The 19,161-nt window shown below is 39.0% G+C and overlaps 1 protein-coding gene across 1 annotated transcript in view; it reads left to right on the top strand.

Annotated features, from left to right (window-relative positions):
- Positions 1 to 2,131: 2,131 nt before the first annotated feature.
- IGF2BP3 (insulin like growth factor 2 mRNA binding protein 3) overlaps positions 2,132 to 19,161 on the top strand; it is a 140,214-nt gene continuing 123,184 nt past the window's right edge. The window contains exons 1-2 of the mRNA XM_073630098.1: positions 2,132 to 2,656; positions 4,037 to 4,097. Of these exons, the coding sequence (XP_073486199.1) occupies positions 2,482 to 2,656; positions 4,037 to 4,097 (236 nt within the window). The 5' untranslated portion in view covers positions 2,132 to 2,481. The remainder of the gene's footprint in view (positions 2,657 to 4,036; positions 4,098 to 19,161) is intronic.

The raw sequence follows: 19,161 nt of genomic DNA, 5'->3' as shown, positions 1-19,161 counted from the left end.
TGTATTAGATTAACTATATTTATATGAATGTACGAAATAAACCCTGATAAATCTTATTCTGCTGTCATTAAACCACACCTTCTTCTCTCTCCATACAAACATATATTAAGTGGCATCAGTTATTGTTTACTCCCCAGCTTTTCAAATGATTTATGGATATAAAACACTGACCCTCAAATCAACAAACTAATTTCTTTGTTTATTTGTATTTCCAATTGTACAATCCACAGCCATGTCATGTTATGCAAACTTTGAAAATAATAATAAAAAGATTAACAACAACAGAATACTAACAAATTTCAGCTCCTCTTTTATATTTGCGTTAATCACGTTAAGTGCTTTGCAGCTACCTAAATGTAGTAAGGCCTCTGGGCTCGCCATGACGCTACACCAGATCTCTACCATACCCACAGCAGTCAGAAAAATGACAAACTTTCAATTCAATGATTACAAATATTAAAGTGCATTGAAAGGAAGTTGGATGGATTATACAGAATAAATAAAAAAAAAAATGTAGATGAAAACACAAAGGCACCCATCTCCGTGTAGGCAGAATAAGTCTGTGACCCCAGGAAAACAGCACTATACTACACGTATGTACTATGGATATCTAATCACATAAACATAGCAATAAATAATAAAACATATATAATAATAAAATAAATCACACATTCTGATTAAACACCTCCTGAATGTATTAAATGCAGTGTCAATTTTTTTTCTCTAATTAAGCAAAAATGTTAAAAAAAAATCTTGAATTTTTACCAATATCTGTAGTCTAATTTTCCAGCAGCCCTGAGATGTAATGTGAATGCCCCCCAGTGCCCCGCACTACAAGGCTCCTAGCAGAAATCACACACACAGCATGTTGACTTCAGCAGAAAAAAAAAACTGGAATGGATACTTACAGATTTTTAGGTCGACCTGAGCCTAGAGAAACTAGAAAAAAAAATCTGCAACAAGTGAACACAATGACAGCAGAGGCTTTCTCCCGGGTGATGAAAATAAAGGCTTTTTAATCGGAGAAGTGGGGGAGATTCTTTGCACCTCCACTCAACATTTTTGTTTTTACTAGAGGCTGACTCTTCCCATCCCTCCTCCCCTCCCCCCACAGAGCCACCATTGTTATTTCTTACAAATGCAGGAAAATTATGAATGGCTGTGTGAGCGAGAAGGGGGTGGGGGAGGATCCATCGATGGCTCTGTGCGGAGGTCGGGCGTACGATCTGGTTGTAGGATCTCCAGGGAAAGGGGGAGGGGTGATGCTGCATTTCAGGAATTTAAATTAAAAAAAAAAAAAGAAAAAAGAAAAAAAAAAAAAAAAAAAAAAAAGGATAAAAAAATAAACAAAAAAATAAATAAACAAAGCCCGTGCGTGCGATGGCAAGTGTTGTTGGCATGCCATGCACCCAACGATTGCATTTTGCTGCAGTGCATGTCGGCCGATGCAGCCTGGTGTATGATCATCCTACTACACTCCTCCCCCCATTCACTCTTGAAAGCGATCTACCTATTCAAAGTCCTCAAGCCATATTGGCAAACAGCAAAAGGAACTGCACGACCTCCTCCTCCTCCCTCTTGCAAGAGTTTTTTTTCCGCACACCCCAGGGGGAGGAGGGAGAGAGGAAGGCGGAGAGAGATGGCCATGGTCTCCCCCTTCCCTTCTTCTATTTTACATCCTATTAAAAAAAAAAAAAAGAAAAATCATTGGCATGGCATTAAACTTCCTTCCAGGTGGGCCTATGGCTTGCTGGCTGCCTATAGAAAGTGGGGCGGTGTTCCTGTAGTCTCCATTCATAGAGGAATCTACTACCACCCCCCCCCCAGCCAAACTTGTGCTGCTCCCCTCCCCCTAGATCTCCCCCCCCCCCCCACCGATCTAATTGAGAAGCCGGGATTCCTCACGTGAGGAGTTGATTTGTAGTTTGAACACGTGGCTCATTCAAAAAGCCGGAATATTAAAGTGTTTGTCCTCTCCCCTCCTCCGCTCTCCTCTGCGCGCTGCTCCTCTCTCTCGGTTTTTATTTAGAGGCGGCGCCTGCATTCACGTAGACTGACATTTTCACAGTCTGCCTGCCAAAAGCATTTTTTTTTTTAGGGGGGGGGTGTCAGACAAAAAGTAGTTTTTTTTTTTTTTTTTTTTTTTGCCTTTCCTCCTCCTTTTTTTTTCTTGCTCAGCCCGCCATTCTAGTCAAAAAGCTGCTTTTCCTTTTTTATTTTTTTCGGCACATCCGGCTCGCAGCGCCCCGATCCCCGCCGCCACCACCACCGCTTCTCCTCCTCCTCCGCTACCAGCACCGCCGCCGCTCCTCTTCTCACTCCTCGCAGCTCCGCGGCCGCCCCTTCTTTCTTCCTTCCTCCGCGATCCGGACGGGCGGCTTGTAGTCCGGGGTAGGGGGGACACCGATCGCGTCCCCCACCTTTTTTTTTTTTTTTCTTTTTTTTTTCTTTTTTTTTTTTTTTTTTTGTTTTGTTTTTAAAATGAACAAGCTGTACATCGGAAACCTCAGCGAGAACGTCAGCCCACCGGATCTAGAAAGTCTCTTCAAGGAGTCGAAGATCCCGTTCACCGGCCAGTTTCTGGTCAAGACTGGATACGCGTTTGTGGACTGCCCCGATGAGAATTGGGCGATGAAGGCCATCGATACCCTATCAGGTAGGGATCTATGGGGGGATCGGGGACGGAGTGTGGGGGGGGGGGGTCACCACTGCCTTAACTTTGCTGGGGGAACATTTAAAAGGATCGGTGCCATGACTTTGCCCAAGCGATCCCACCCATCAGACTGCGGTGGGTGGCGGCCCGTTAGCAGATCGCTGGATCGTGTCACAAGTTCGGATGGAGTGACAACGTGTGTGTGCTCTGCCAGCCCTGCCCTGGGCAGATCGCGATCGTGGGTGTGCGCTGCCACCTCCTGTGCCAGCCCCATCGCGATCGTGTGTGCTCTACCACCTCCTGTACCCACTGTGCCAGCCCTGCTCTGGGCACATCGTGATCGTGTGTGTGCGCTGCCACCTCTTTCACCCCCTGTGCTCGTCCATCTCCTGTACCCCCCTGCCCTGGGCACATAGGGATCTTGTGTGTTCTGCCACCTCCTGCCCAGGGCAGATCAGGATCGTGTGTGCTCTGCACCCCCCCCCCCCCCCGCACATCGGGATCGTGTGTGCTCTGCCATCTCCTGCACCCCCCCCTGAGCCAGCCCCATTGGGATCGTGTGTGTGTGTGTGCCCTGCCACCTCCCGCGCCCCCGTGATAGCCCCATCAGGATCGTGTGCCCCTGCCCTGGGCACATAGGGATCGTGTATGTGCTCTGCACCCCCCCCCTGTGTCAGCCCCATCGGGATCGCCCCTAAAGTGTCAGGCAGGTGACTATACAACCCTCCCCCCTCTTCCATTCCTCCTCCATCACCACCACACACCCCCCAACCTCCTTCCCTGGGAACACCCCATGCGATAGATCAGCACCCTGCCCAGTGGTCACATGTGTGCTGTCAGTGCAAGGTGGATCTTTAGGTGACCGATCCCCCAACGTGTGTGCAGGGGTGGAGGTCACCCAGGTGGCCCCATTCATCTTCCTCCCCCTATAGGGGCACCCATCCCTTCATTTTTCTAACCCCCCCCCCCCACCCCAACCTATGCTGTCGAAGATTTGCAAGAAAGCAGTTTAAAGCAGCATTCCCCTTCTTCCCTGCGATCACACCCCCTTCCTCCATTTCTGCTCTTTAATTATTCATTATTGCCTTGCTGAGCTCACACAAGCTGCCGCTTCTTTTAAAACCCCAGCCGATCGCTGGCTTCCCCATCTCCTGCACACACTCATTTAGATACATTGTATGCTTTTTTATTTATTTTTTTTTAAATCTTGATTGATACATTGTACAAGGGTGTATGTAGGGGGAGGCTGGAGAGCAGCACCTTTCTCTGCTCCATTCAGACGTGTTGCATCTTCCTGTGAGTGGGGAAGGGAGGTAAGTAGGCCTGTGCAGGTCACCCATTGATACCATTCACCATAACCTTTTATTTTTTTGTCTTGTGCAGGGAAAGTGGAGCTGCATGGCAAAGTTATAGAAGTTGAGCATTCGGTCCCCAAAAGGCAGAGGTAATTTTTATTATAAAATGGGTTGGGCGTGTGTTAAATTTTTGCTAAAATTTTAAGTAGTTTTTAGAATTTTGCTAAAAGAAAATTTGGGTTTCTTTGGCAAAAATGAACAGTTTGATGTCTATTAAAAATGTAAGTTGATGGTGTGTGTGTGTGTGTGTGTGTGTGTGTGTGTGTGTGTGTGTGTTTTGTTTTATTTTTTAATTTGTTTATGGGTTTTTTTTTTCTGCTGCTACAGCAGGATGTTTTTATTTACTATTTTGATCTAGTTTTGCTTTTTGTTTATTTTTAAGAGAGGTCTGGAAGTGAGATTTGCCATTTGGTTCAGTTTTTGCAATGAGATGTTGCAGGATTTATTATAAAATGTGGTGGTAGTAGTTTGCTGTACTGTGTTGTGGTTTTATGGCACTGACACGTGATCTCAATCTTTTATACATGAGGCTTGATTCACAACATCAGGCTGAGGATCTTTAACAAAAATAAAAAAAAAAAAAAAAAAAAAAAAAAGGCTTATTTTTAGTCCAGTGAGTATTAAAATTAGTCACCTGGTTAAAAATAAAGATCTTTATTCTTGTGTAAAGCTTTATTAATTAAGCCTAAAGGGGTTCTTGAGGATGTTTGCAACGTGTTTTGTTTGTGGTGTGTGTGTGTGTGTGTGTGTGTGTTTTTTAATTTAATTTCCACTCCTGTGTTGTTTTGGGTGTTTTTTTTTTCTTTCTTGTTTTCTTGCTTTTACTTGGCCTCCTCCCCTTTTTTTTTTTTTTTTCCACCCTGTGTTTTTCTCCGTCCTTTTTTTTTTTTTTTTTTTTTTTTTTTGTGGCCCAGGCATTTAAATACAAATGAGTAGTTTACTTTAAATGCAAATGTGTGCGTTTTGCACTTCAAAAGTTGCAGCCCAGGAGCAGATAAATGGGATTATTTTGCACCCCCCCCCTCCTTCTGTGCATGTTGTTTGCCTGTGGTCTCTTTGAATGATCACTGGGCCTCCCACAGAACCTGCTGCCATTTTTTTTTTTTTTTTTTGAGGCCAAATTGGGGACCCTTCTATTGTAACTCCAGTGAATGTATTTTTTTTTTTTTTTTTTTTTTACAACACCCTCGACTAGAGCACATGGAGCTAAATTTTAGAGGGGCCAGGCCTAAAAAGTTGAAAGAAAAAAAAAAAAAGTGGCGTGCTTACGTTTTTGTGCTTTGGTTCCTTCTATTTATGTGCTTCCTTCTTGCGTTATATATGTGTCAAATATGCTGTTTAATCTCAACTTTGTGTTTTAACAGGCCATTTTTTTTCCTTATGTCCTAATACCAGTCCAGGGTGTTGGCTTGCTGCTTTAAATCTGAAGTTGTAACATTATTTTTTTTAATTTTTTTTTTTTTTTTTTTTTTTTTGAAGCTTTGCTTTTGGTCATTAACTGAATTGTGGTAATTTGGTATAAGGTTATTCAGTCGTTTTCTCATAATAGTAGATTGTTGGTTTCAAAAATGTGCTTTAAATTGCAAAGCTGTGGGAAAAGTGGCGTGTAACGTGAATTATTATAATGATTTATGTTAAAAGGCTCTGCAATAGGGCTTGTGCTGTAGGCCCTGTGTGAATTTGTAACACGTAGTAGAGGTGGAAGTTGGGTATTGGTGGCGTTCTTGTTCTGTTGGTTGATGGGGGGGGGGGGGGGGGGAGTATGTGGGTTTTATTTATGTCTTTTATTTTTGTGTGTGTTTGGTGTCCTTTTTTTTTATTTATTTATTTTTTTTTTTTGAGTCAATTTTATTCCTATATATTATCCATTTCTCTATTTTGCAGGGTTAAATAAGGTGTGGGTGGTGGGTAAGGTCTTTGTTTGCTGTACGCATGGTAAATGTGTACCCAGTGAGAGCCCACCCACTCTGCTGGTATGTTGAAAATCTAAGGTTCGCTTTTCAGTGAGGCCCTCCAGTCAGTCGACATCTTCCGTGGTTTTTTTTTTTTTTTCTTTTGCTGTGTCCCCACCTTCCCCCTCCTCTAAAGAATAGCATGGCGGCTGTTTGGGTGTTTTTTTTTTCCCCTCCCCCTCCCCCTCTCCTGTTTTAACTGGAGTCATGGTTGGGTAAAACCTAGTGAATGAAATTCAAATTTTTTTTCTGCCCCTTTTCGCGCCTCTTAAAAAAAACTTCCTGCAAGATTCAGTGAATTTCTAACTTTCTCATACCGTGCGTGTGTTTGTGAATGCATAGATCTTCCCTTCCCCCTCCTCACCACACCACTCCTCATTAGTTTGATTCTTTCAGAAGCAGATAAAGCTATGCATTATGGGGCAGGGAGGGGGGTTGGGAAATGGCAATCCATATCCTCCTCATGTATAGGCAAGGTCAAGAGGTGGTGTCAGTTAGGGTTGCCATAAAGTTGAGCCGAATCCAGAAGACCAATCGTTACAAAGTGTGCTTGATTTGTTATGCAAAGTAAAAATTCTTAGGCCCAGCAGTCACTGCATTCCAAGCCATGTTGGGACTTTGGAGATCTGACGTGGACACTCCCACATTGCTGGAATGACCTTTATACCTGCTGTGAAAGGCAGGTCGGGAATATGGTGCTTTGGAAGGCTTATTGAAGCATTAAGACACCGCTATAGGAGGAGAAAAAAAAAAAAAAAGGGGGCCTTGTCAAGGTTTTCCTGATAGTGGCTGCATGGGGGAGGGGAGAGCCTAGGATCATGCCTCCAGCCCAGTGTTGGTTCCCGATTACACTACTGGAGTCTCCTGAGAATGTCGTAGGAATGCAGTGTTTTTTTTTTTTTTTTGTGCTCGTTTAGATGTTAATGAATCATGGATGACGATTTTAGGCCAACGTGGTGTGATCGTTTCTGTCGAAAGCTGAAAATGCCTGTATTGGTTGCATAGAGCTCGCTCAATTGTAGATATTTGTGGACAGGCCTCCCTTTCCCTTTTTTGTTTTTTTTTTTTTTTTGTTTTGTTTTGTTTTTTCCTCTACCTTACTAAACAGGGGTGTATTACTGCAATGGATATAAACTATGCCAGCCCCCGACACAAAATCAATAGTTAATAATACACCTTGCAGCACTAATTTGAACCAGCGCCCCCTAATAAATATTTGTGCCTTTTTTAAAAAGCAATATTAACATTTTTGCTACATTATACATTTTTTTTTTTCCCTTAGATCTATAATATAAATATATATATTTGCATGTGTTTAACACATTTTGTGAGCACAATGCATTCACATGTAAAATGTACCCTGCCATGAGAATGTTAATTAACCTTGCAGCAGAAAACTAGAACCACTAAATAACCATTTGCCTAGTTCTCAGACCCTCTGCTAATAAGAAAAAATTAGTTATTGTTAAGTTAACTGACACCTACCAACGCTGCTAAAGCTTGGCCTGGGTGTCTAAGCTTCAAAAAAACTGTTCATGAAATGGTTTAAAAGTCTTTAAAGGTTTCTGCATATCTCTAGCAGTTTTCAGTAAACTTTTCACCTGACTTCATGAGGGTTGGAGGGTTTATATACACTTATGTTGGTAGCGGCATGCCATGCTTTATCCAAACTAATGCGCTTTTTTGAATTTTTTACTCAGAGTCAAAATTAAATCTTATTAAAAACCGGGGCTCAAAATGAAATCTGTCTTACGAAGAACAGTAGATTAAAAAAAAAAAAAATTAGAATTAAAAAAAAAAATAATTTATATTTAATCACAGATCCATCTGTATTCAATATAGATATATTTAACTGTTATTTTTTATTATTATTTATTTCACATGCAGCCGCCGGTTAAGCATCTTTGTCTACGCCTTATGTAGCGCACACAAGGTACACTATAGGATTGTACGTTTCCGGTCTTAAGATGTGTCCATTTTGTATGCAACCTTTCCATTAACATGTTTTCAGAGTGAACGCAGTGGTGTGCAGTCAACCAGCAGGACAGTTTATACATAACAACTCCAGTCTGTGAATAGTTACTGGCTATATATGATGTAGGTTTCTGTGTTGTATATGACCAATCTGTAGGGGTGTGCACTTGCACAGTGAGCTACGTAGCTACATTCATGAATGCATGAACAAAGGTAGTTTGGCAGCTAGTGTGTGGTGGTGTGTGTGTGTGTGTGTGTGTGTGTGTGTGTGTGTGTGTGTGTGTGTTTGTTTTTTTTTTTTTTCTTTTCTCCTGTAAGTTGCATAGCAATGTTTTCCTGTTTCGGCCCAGAAGTGGCCCTAGCAATGTGTGGAGTGTGTGTGTGTATATGTATATGTAATATATATATATATATATATATATATATATATATATATATATATATATATATATATATATATATATATATATATATATATATATATATGTATATATATATGTGTGTGTGTATATTTATTAACTTTTTTTTTTTTTTTTTGTTACACCTACTGCCCCCAGTGAGATTTGGTGGGTCATATTTAATATATTGGACTTTAAAATTGGGGGGTAAATGTTTCTATAGAAGTGATGTGATCTCCCAACACTCTATGGGCAATTGTACACATGTAATACAAAAGACACAAAGTACAAAGCTGTAAAAAAAAAAGTGTCTTGTACCTGATCCCTCCCAGGGCACCTCTCTAACTAAAATATTTTTAAATGGAAAAAATTCATAATTTTTTTTTTTTATTTATTTTTTATAATTGAGTTGGAATAATGTACATACATTTATATCGGGAGCTTATATGGACTAAAAAAAAATCATGAGCTTCTATGGGAGTGATATATATTTTTTTTTTTTTTTCCTCTGCACACCTGATGACAATGTGCTCAGCCTGTCATCAGTCTGAAATGGTTAAGTAGTGTATCACAGATTGTACTTGCCTACACATGTGAGAAATATCTTGCAGTTATGGGAACTTTTAAAATGTCTGGACAGAAGGAGCATTACTTGTGCTTTGGGGCAAAAATAGAAATATCTGTACATCAGGCTTGCACCTAAATATATGGTCTGTCATCTTGTTTTTATTTCTATGTGGTTTGTTTGTATTGGTGTACCTAACACCAGTCCCATGTTCATTTTGTGGGCAGTCCAATATGGTGCTGGGGTCAGATCATTTTGGATGTTTTAGATCTCTTTTTGGTTGTGAGAATGGCTGAATGGATCATTAATGAAGCATCTGGTTTCCAAATGTATGAAAAAATTACATAATGTGAGCAAGACTTAAGCATAAAGTCATAAAAAATGGCGCAAAGGTGGATCTGTTGTCTAACAAACCACTATTATAAATCATAGAATGGGGAAAATTCTCTATATTCTGAGCAACCCCCCCAAGACTTAATTTCCTTTTGGGAGATTTCCCCCCCCCCCCCCCCATTGTTTTTGAGCCACTGCTTTGAATTTTGTTTGTCATTTTTGATCTGTCAGATGGAAACAAATGAACTGTGTAGTGTGAGGGTCTGTCTGATCAGATAGAATTTGGGTGGTATAGGTAAGCCTGCCCCTACGCAGGACTAGATAAGAATTTTATAAGATTCGATCTCTTCACTATGCAGGGATGATTGAGAATGATGTTGCTGTGATCGGTTGTTTCTGATCGTTATTGCTTTCAAAGGTAGTGGACATCCTTTTTAGATTGCTACCCATTCCTGACTATTTATATACATTTAATTGGAACATGATCACATGTAATAACAGCTGTCTCAAGCAACCCTCTGCTGAGAATGATTTGCCAGCCTCTTGGAAAATTTGTTTCAACCTCCTCATGTATGGCCACCCGTCGCTTTGGAGATTGTGATTGTTTTGCTTTACCCTGGCACTTCAGTGTCCTGACTTGGAAGGATCGATAATCTATCAGTGAATTTGGGGACTTGGCACACAAAAAATACATAGGTTTAGTGATACAAGTTGCTGCATTAAAGGCTGTGTTGGCCACAAAAATGTTTATCAGTACATTCACAAGCAGGGACATGGCTGCTATGGAGGAAATGACAGTGACTCTCAATGGTTTTGCATTCTACACATAATGCATAATCAAAGCCTGAGATTTCTAGACGGCTGTATAGCGCCCTTCTTCTTCTTTTTTTTTTTTTTTTTTTTTTTTTTTATTTGGATGCAAAACACCCTAGGTTTTGTGCTAAGTGAAGTGTACCTTTTTTCCTAGGAGCCACACAGAGCCAGTTGCATATTTCTCCTTGAGCCTTGTTTTATGTAGTCTTCTGGATTTAATACCTTTACCATTTGATTTGTCTTGTACATTAAAGCATTACTTTGTTTTCATGATCTCTTATCCTGACAAATTACTTTAAATTAACTATATGGAAAAAATAAGTTGTATTACTTGATTTATGTAGTTAGAATATCACTTTTGTGTAAAGTCATCTTTGCCCCCTCTCCATCGATAAATGTCCCACCCTGAGCATTTGATTGTCCAGGTTGCTTTGCTGTGTGTGTGTGTGTTGCCCATAGTAACATCTGTTCGGCATGCTGGCATTTGAAAGGGAGCTGGTTGTGTAAATGATTTGCACAGGCAGAGTAATTAGAACTGTTGCCCTCTCATCGGGTATAATGTACTCCATATAAACATTTGACTGTATCTGCCATTCCCTGTGAACTTTCTTTCTTAGTGTTTTATGAAGCTCATCATTGGCTTCATAGCAATTTTCTTCTGTCTATTTTCCCTGGAGTAAGCTTTAGATTGTAAACATAGGTCTATTGAGCTGACATTGCTGTTATTATAGGGTAGGGCTCTAGGTGTTAACTTGACTACTGAAATGAATGAGACAAACTCAGAACATGTATGCATATCAGTCAATGGCAACATAAAGGTGGGCCATTTTAAGAATGCTAGCTTAATTATTCATAAACTTATGATTAAAGAGAGTTGATTGTTCTCTCTCTCCTTCTCCAATAAACACATTCAATCTAGAGAGTTGATCGTGGCAATTCTGGGCTCCAAATGCAGTTTGTAATAGGGCACGTGTCCCTTCTCCACCCGGGGGCTAGGTGTGTGTTCTGTGCTGGTGCCATTTTATGTACATTTATGATTGCTTTGTGGCTGACTTGCGTATTGGCCACTCTTCTCCCATGTTATGCAAGGAAGATTGTTGCCATATAGCATGCAAGCTGTGGGATGAATCAAATATTTGCTGATCCAGATGTGGAATTTTGAACTCCCGAAAACCTCTGGCCAAGCATCTTTTTATATAATTTTTTTTTTTTTTTTTCTAGTTCTGGCATTTGAGACCATAAGATGGCCTGTCTAGTTTACTTATAGCACAGAGTATTTCCATTCAGATATAATAGAGCCCAGTGAGCATTATAGCTTTGTTTCAGATTTACTGGTATAAACAGGGATGATAGTGTGTGGTTCTACAGATGATCTCATATTGTTGTAGCAAACTTCTTCTTTTATGAATCTTGTAGACTCGCAGACCTACATTTATCTATAGCCAAAGAATTCGAGCATTTGCATGTATTTAAAAAAACATAAATTCCCATTGACCTATATAGGTGATGTCACCATAACCAAGCATTTAGTACATTGCGAAACCTACCCCCATTTTTAAATTTTATTTATTTATTTTTTTTCTTTATAATTTGGACGTTAAGTGGTATTTTACTACACTTTGAAAGACTTTTTTTTTTTTTCCTTGAATGTTCTGAGATGTTGCAAGCATTTTGAAGCACATTGTGATATTTTCATGCCACTGAAACGTCGGGCATTTTCAACAAGAGCTTAGCTTGTGCATTGCATGCAATAGGAGTTCAAAGTGTGAAAAAGCGCCCTTTTAAAGCGTTCCCAAATGTGGGTAAAAAACACAAAGGTTGTAAAATGCTTGGAAACCCTTGTGTGAATAGGCTATAATAACACAGGACTCTGAGTAAGGAACCATGACGATGAAGGGTTGTATATTTGGAGTTTGGTAAGAATTTTCTAATCTGCAAAACCTTTTCTGGGCAAAGGTTTGCTGGCAAAATGATTAGCAGCTATTACAGGTAGCCTTTTATGATGGTATAAATACATGGTGCTACGATTTATTTCGTAGCTCAGTTACCCTTTTGACTTGCAAATCATTGCCATTAAAACCAAAATTCAAGATTATCCTCTGTATAAATGACCAGTAGAACCAAAGAGCACTCTGTATTTACAGAACACCTTTTTTACATTCAAAACAATCGGGCACTTTCTTAGTTTAGAAAACTCTTGAGCACTTTTTTTTTTTTTGCCTAAAGTACCATAACCCCTGCTACAATAATTTTAAACATAAATGCAACAACCCCTATTGCCCCAGATAGGGTTTTTCAAACTATTTGTGAGTGGTGGTAATGTTGATGCCATGTAGCTTGGTTTCTTTGTGTTTCCTCTACTCTTGTCAAACCACTTCAGAATACCCGTCTTAGGGATATGGTCCTATAGATTTGGGTACTGCTCTGGTACCACCTGCCACCCTTTGTGCCTTCAAAAATGTCGGAACTTAACTGTGGAAGTAGCAAGAAGTGTGTGGTGTTGGTTTTTTTTTTTGTGTTTTGTTTTTTAACATTTCAAGTGTACACTAAATTCTCAGCTGAGGGCTTAAAAGTGGATGGATTAGAAGGTCCATGACATGGAGACCTTGAAAGGAAAGTGTTTATTTGTGTCATGTTTTGCCTAAAGTGAAAGCCAAAAATCAGAAGATGGTGTATTCCATGTTTTACTATTGCTAACAGCTTGTGTAACAGAAGTCCCAACATTCTTTGTATTGTGGACGATATGAATTCATACTGTGCAATCAAAACCAATAAAAAATGTACACAAGGCACACTGCAGACAATTAGTGCTCCTGGATATAAAATGTAAAACGTTGTGTGGTTCTTTTTTTTTTTTTTTTTTTTTTTTTGTTTTTTTTTTGTTTGTTTTTTTTTTTTGTGTGTTTTTGCATCAAGACAGCAACAGCCTACAGTTTCAGACAGTAAGATAAGGTGGTGGAGATACATACCTGCTTAATCTGGTTTATTTTGATATAAATTAAGTCTCCCCCCCCCCCCGGCCCTTTAAGATTGTCCTCTGAAACCACTCTAATGAATTTCGATTAAAACATTTTTAGGTTTACTCTAGAGTCATGGTGAAGTAATAAGAATTAGGGTGTATTTTTATTTATTTTTTTTTTGTATAAAAGAACATATTTACTGCTCACTGTATGTTTTAACAGATTGCACGTAAACTTCCAAAATAAAATGCTTCATCCACATACCAAAGTATTATTATTTTTTATTTTTTCCTTTTACATGGATTCAAACTTGTGTCCTCACAATAGTTAGAGCTGCTTTTATTAAAGAGTTGCTACAGTTGAAAAGTCTTTTCTGCAGTTTCTAATTGTAGAGCCTTTTAGATCTTTGAGCATGACAAAGGGTAAGTTTACTTTTGTAAAACCCTCCCTACTGGTTCAGGACAACCCCCACTTCCCTAGTTTCCATATTGATGAGCTTTGCACTCCATTTTGTGTAAAGTTCAAGCAGGGAGCTCAGCATATGCCCTGGAGTGAGAAGAGCTGACAAAGAACTTTAACGACCATATACTGTGGTATGCTGTTTAAAGGGAGCACATTATACTTCATGGTGAACACTCTTCTTTGTGGAGCAGACTCTGAACTCTCTACTCAGATGGTACAGCATAGTCTACAGGCTGTGGTGGTCTGTATGTAGACCATGTAGCTAAAAACCTACCCCCTTACCTGAACTGTGGACATAGCTAAATGAAGTGTCATATAACTTATAACATCAATTTACAGAGAAGTCAGATCATCAATTAGATACCCTCAAAACACAATGGGTTTGATTTACTAACATGGAAGTGTGTGAAATCTGGTGCAGCTGTGCATGGTGGCCAACCAGCTTCTAACTTCAGCTTGTTTAAGCTTTGACAAAAAACAGAACTGGAAGCTGATTGGTTTCTATGCTGAGCTGCATTGGATTTTGCACTCCCCAGTTTTAGTACATCAACCCCATAGTGTCATTAGAATGTTTTGTAACTTGAGTGTGTGTATAGATTCCTAATGTGGTGGTGAGATATAGGGCTGAAACAACTAATCGATTAATCGACAACTAATCGATTATGAAATTAATCGATTACTATTTTCATAATCGATTAATCGGCCAGTAACATAATGGGGTTAAAAAAACTAAAACGAGCCCTTTATAGTACATAAAGAGCAAATAATCGCTACTGTAGATGTTACTTTCACAGTTCTACAATAAAAAAATGAACCCCTTACAGTAGTGATTATCAGCTTTTTTTTTTTTTTTTTTTTTTTTTTTTTTTTTTTTGTACTATAAAGGGCTAATTTTAGTTTTTTTTTTTTTTTTTTTAACCCAATTGGCCAAAACAAATGCAAAAATGTAAATCGCCGCAAAATCATGTGCGCAAAAATCAAAACGCACAGCAAAAAGCACTGCAGAAACAGATCGAAAGCAAACTGCCTAGGTGTGTAGCGAGCCTTATTCTGGCCACACCGATCAATTTTCAGACGAGAATATTTAGGCGAAAAGTCTTTGTACATTCGCTGAATGAAAGAATGTTGTTTGAAATTTTTACTTGTTTTCAACATTCTGTTTTTAAAATGAATGTAATTTCTGAACGAAAACCACATACACTCTCTGAAAATTCCTTTGACCAAGAAGTTTTCTATTTCCAAATTTTCCTGTCACTGTGGTTGAAAATGAACGTCGACTTGACCCCACTAACGATTAGAAAATCGAACGAACGTTCTTTAAATGAAATTTTTTTTTTTTTTTTTTTTTGGAGGAAGACATTTGATCTCTGAGTCTGATAATATTTATCAGATTCACCCTTTAATAGTATGTACAGTATATCTCTTCTCTAACAGTTTATACAGTGTATCTCCTCTAATAGTATATACAGTATATCTCTTCTGTCTGTTATTCTTAGAGTGGATTAGATATTTTGCTCCCTAACCATATAGTTGGTTATTTATATTCACCACTGCATAGAGATATTTAAGAAGAAATTGCCTTTTTTTTAAACTTTACATATTAACTAAATTATATGCCACTTTTTTTTTTTTTTTTAAGGTTATTAACCGATTAATCGAAACAATCAGCCAACTAATCGATTATGAAAATAATTGTTAGTTGCAGCCCTAGTGAGATATATATATATATATATATATATATTTTTTTTTTTTCGGCCAAAACCGTATATGCATCATAATGGGGTATACGAGGTTAAATAGGACTTGCCTTCATGTAACTAGAAAGTATATCACAATTGCTGGCATGCTGTATACACAGATATACCCAGCTCAAAACTGATATTCCAGACATGCAGATTACCCCAGAGTAACCTGTGGGACTCTGCTGTCAGTTTGCTAGCCTTTCCATCTAAGTATTGGGAATGCTGTGGGGCTCTGCCATCAGATTCCATACTGGTCCTGCTTTGGGTAAAGTGCAACTCCTAAAACCCAGTACAGAATAAGTCCATTATGGTGGATGATGTACTAAGGCTTTGGTGTTTTCCTTCTGAGGCTGGGGATTTTTTTTTTTTCGTGATTTCATCATTCTAACCCACTTTAAGAAATTTATCTTTTAGCATATTGGCTGCTCTCTAAGCCTCCAAGTGTCCAAAATTTGTGTTCCCTCCCACCCTTACGATCATTGGGTATTTATGGGAAGGATGTTGTAGCTATGACCATCCTGGCCATTGCAATGTTGTGACTGACTAGTAAGGATAAAATGGAAAGCTCCTATTGGATTGTAGGCACAAAGCTGTCCTATGTGTAGCCCAATAAATGGGGATACCCCAAATCATGTTTTCCATTAAACTGGACAATTTTATCTATGCTGTTTTACTGCCTTTTTTTTCTCTTTCTTAGAAAGTGCCTTCTTTGTAGGAAATAAACGTGTAGCCATAATGTTAAAGCAGAAACTCCAAAATCTTAGGGCTTGTTTGACCAGCAAAGTATATTTTGTAGATGGCTTTTCAACACATTGCAGTGCTATTAGCCCTATTACTCAAATTTTGAGGTCTTTGTGATAAATCTATCAAATATGTGGCCTGCTGTAAAGGGGGGATCCTGTGCTTTCCCAAATGCAGGGCAAACCAGCAGGTTTATTTTGAATGTCCTTTCCCACCAGCTGCTTTTTTGATTTGCCAACCCTTCCTTCCCTTGCCATGTTTTTAGCTGCCGGGAGTGGTATGGGGGATCCTGTATCTGGCCTCCTGTCTGCTTATGTGATAACGCTTATTTGCTGTGCAGGCACTGCTGTTTATGGGAGTGAAGATAATCCTCAGATTTTGCAAACTGTAGGTCTGTTAAATTAAAGTTGCACCCCATACCAGTGTTGAAGGTTTTTTTGCTATGAAACTGCCTTAGGGGGTAATTTATGTATTCTACCTATATTTTGGAGAATCTTTGTTCTACCTTTATTTTATATTGGTGCACCCCTGACATGGGTGTTGCAAAGCATTCTGAGCTTTCGAAAGAGAAAGTAGCCAGTGCTTGGGCTTATTTTCTGTAATTTGAATGGAATATGCATACATAGAGCAGAGGGAAGGGGTTGTTGCATAATATGAGATCCTTCTGTTAAGTAGTGCAAGTAGTAAAGTATGGATATTAGAAGGAAAAAAAAGGGGGGGGGGGGGGCAAAATGGCCCTAGATCGGACTTTAAAGGCAAGGTGGACAATATTATGATAAAAGTATATTTTATTGATAACAATTAATTGCAAACAGAGCAGGCATGAAAAGAATTAAAAAAAAAAACAAAACATGTAACACACAGACACATTTATGGCGTGCACAAAATATTAACACCATATAGACAGTGGGCCCCTGTGCGTCCGCAATCTAAATGGTGTTAATATTTTGTCTGTGTGTTACATGTTTTTGAATTCTTTTCATACTTGCTCTATTTGCAATTGTTATCAATAAAATATACTTTTATCATAATATCGCCCCCCCTTGCCTTTTTTAAAGTCCGATCTAGGGCCCCCCTTTTTTCTAATATTTATCTCTCCAAAACAGACGTGGCTTTAGGAGTGTTCTTCTATTTGAATAGTAAAGTATGGCATAATCACATGCAGCGCTGCATGTGTGTCCTATTTTAGATTTTTTTTTTTTTTTTTTTCCCTTGAAAATTACATGTACAAAACACTATACATCCCCATTCAGCCTTTGAAATTGCAAGTCCTTTGTTTACTAGTTTCCTTCTTGCACCCTCAATAACATGCATTTTGGTGCAGAAGGGTGTGCAAAGAATCATCCAGTTCCTCTCTGAAGCATAGTGGAATAAAAAAAAAAAAATATTATAGCATATTAGTTGCCTAGTTAGAATGACACGGCTTCCCATTCTTCTTATTTTTAATTCTTTTATTTTTTATGTACTTTCCAATGGTATAGGGGATCCCAGGATGACATTAGCTGTTCGCGAACTCTTTTTTTACTTGTGTTTTAAATTCCCTCTAGCTGTTTTCTTTTCTGTTTGTGATTTAGAATTGGGAGTCATGGTAAATGGCCATAGAAAACTTGCTTTGCATAATTCCCAAGCATTAGGATAGAATATTTCTGTAACCAAAATGTACAAATAAACTATAGGAAACAAAAGGAAAGCTTGGCTATTGCATACAATATTTTGCTTTGTTACATTGTTCTGTTTAAGATAATCAGATCACCTGGACTACTGTGGAACAGTGTTGTGCACATGTTTTGCTGAATTGTCTTAAGTTTTGGGGAAACAGGAATATTTCTAAAGCATCCACTTCTGGGAGGGATGTTTGCGGCCCATAGCCTGGGTTAATTTTGTGCATTTAAAAAAAAAAGGGGGGGGGGGGGGGCTATGATTTATTTATTTTTTACCATTTTTAAAAAAGTGTATATATTTTTATGTTGGTAAAACCAAAAACTTTTTTATATTTACAGTAGAATGTATAATCTTAAACATTAATATATGTTAACATGTACATATTATGGCTTCTTTTCAATAATGCACTCCCTACCTTGCTTATATCCCCATCATTGATGAGAGAGATTGCATAATCCCATGGCAATATGTGAAAGGGCAAGGTTGTAAAGAATAAGTGAAGAAAAATTTAAAACCAATTTAAGGCATGTGTGCAATAGTGACCCAAATTGCATGGTCGCTGAAAATACACTATATTTCTTCTTTAATACTTCTCTGCTTCAGTGAGGTCTAATAAGAGAGCCCAGCACTACCTCTGCACTTGAGAAGCATAGCTAGACACACTTGGGTCCAGGTGAGCCAGGCACCCTTGAATTTTATTCTGAATCTACTGACTTTAAAGTAACCTGTAAGGATAGAAATACGGGAGCTGCCATTTGCTGATTTGTGGAAGGGGTGGGCTCTAGAACCATCATTTGCTTTTGCCCTATCGTTTAGTAGGGAGTTGCTGGTCTGGAGCAAGCATGTAAATATCATGGGTCTCAATACAACACCCTCTCCCAATATTTTTTCATGTCCAGCTATGTGGCCTATAAAATCTCTGCAGCTAACACCCTATTGCTTCCTTTTATATAAAAGTCCTGCCCCTCATAATTCCTGTTCCCCAACTTTTCTCTAGGAGGAGCAATTTTTTTAACTGCACACTTGCACAAGGTAAAGATGGCTATATGTCCTACTAGGGCAGGGATATGCAATTAGCGGACCTCCAGCTGTTGAAAAACTACAAGTCCCATCATGCCTCTGCCTCTGGGTGCCATGCTTGTGGCTCTCGGAGTCTTGCTATGCCTCATGGAACTTGTAGTTCTGCAACAGCTGGAGATCCGCTAATTACATATCCCTGCACTAGGGGCTTAGCACTAGCCGTATCCTCTGCTTCCCTTTCCTGTGCCATTATGCGCTGCTCCCTCCCACTTGTAATGTTTCAAAGTCTCCTCTAGGAGAAGACATGGGTCTGTCTCCCTCTGAGTCATTTAGCTGTGTGTTTATGTAATTTGAGCATCTTCTATCAAGCCTACAGTCACAGCTCTATTATAAACCAGATGAAGTCTTAAGATTATCACTTGGTCGCTGGTATGGTAAATATTTAATACTCCTATGCAATATTTAATACCTAAAACATTTTTTTTAGCTTAATGTTGAACTGTTCCTTACAAAATCTTGAAGTCACAAAGT

Source organism: Aquarana catesbeiana, linkage group LG05 (genome assembly GCF_042186555.1).
Source record: "Aquarana catesbeiana isolate 2022-GZ linkage group LG05, ASM4218655v1, whole genome shotgun sequence".
Classification (NCBI taxonomy): Eukaryota; Metazoa; Chordata; class Amphibia; order Anura; family Ranidae; genus Aquarana; species Aquarana catesbeiana.
Note: the sequence above shows the minus strand (reverse complement) of the source record. Positions and strands in the feature narration are given on the sequence as shown.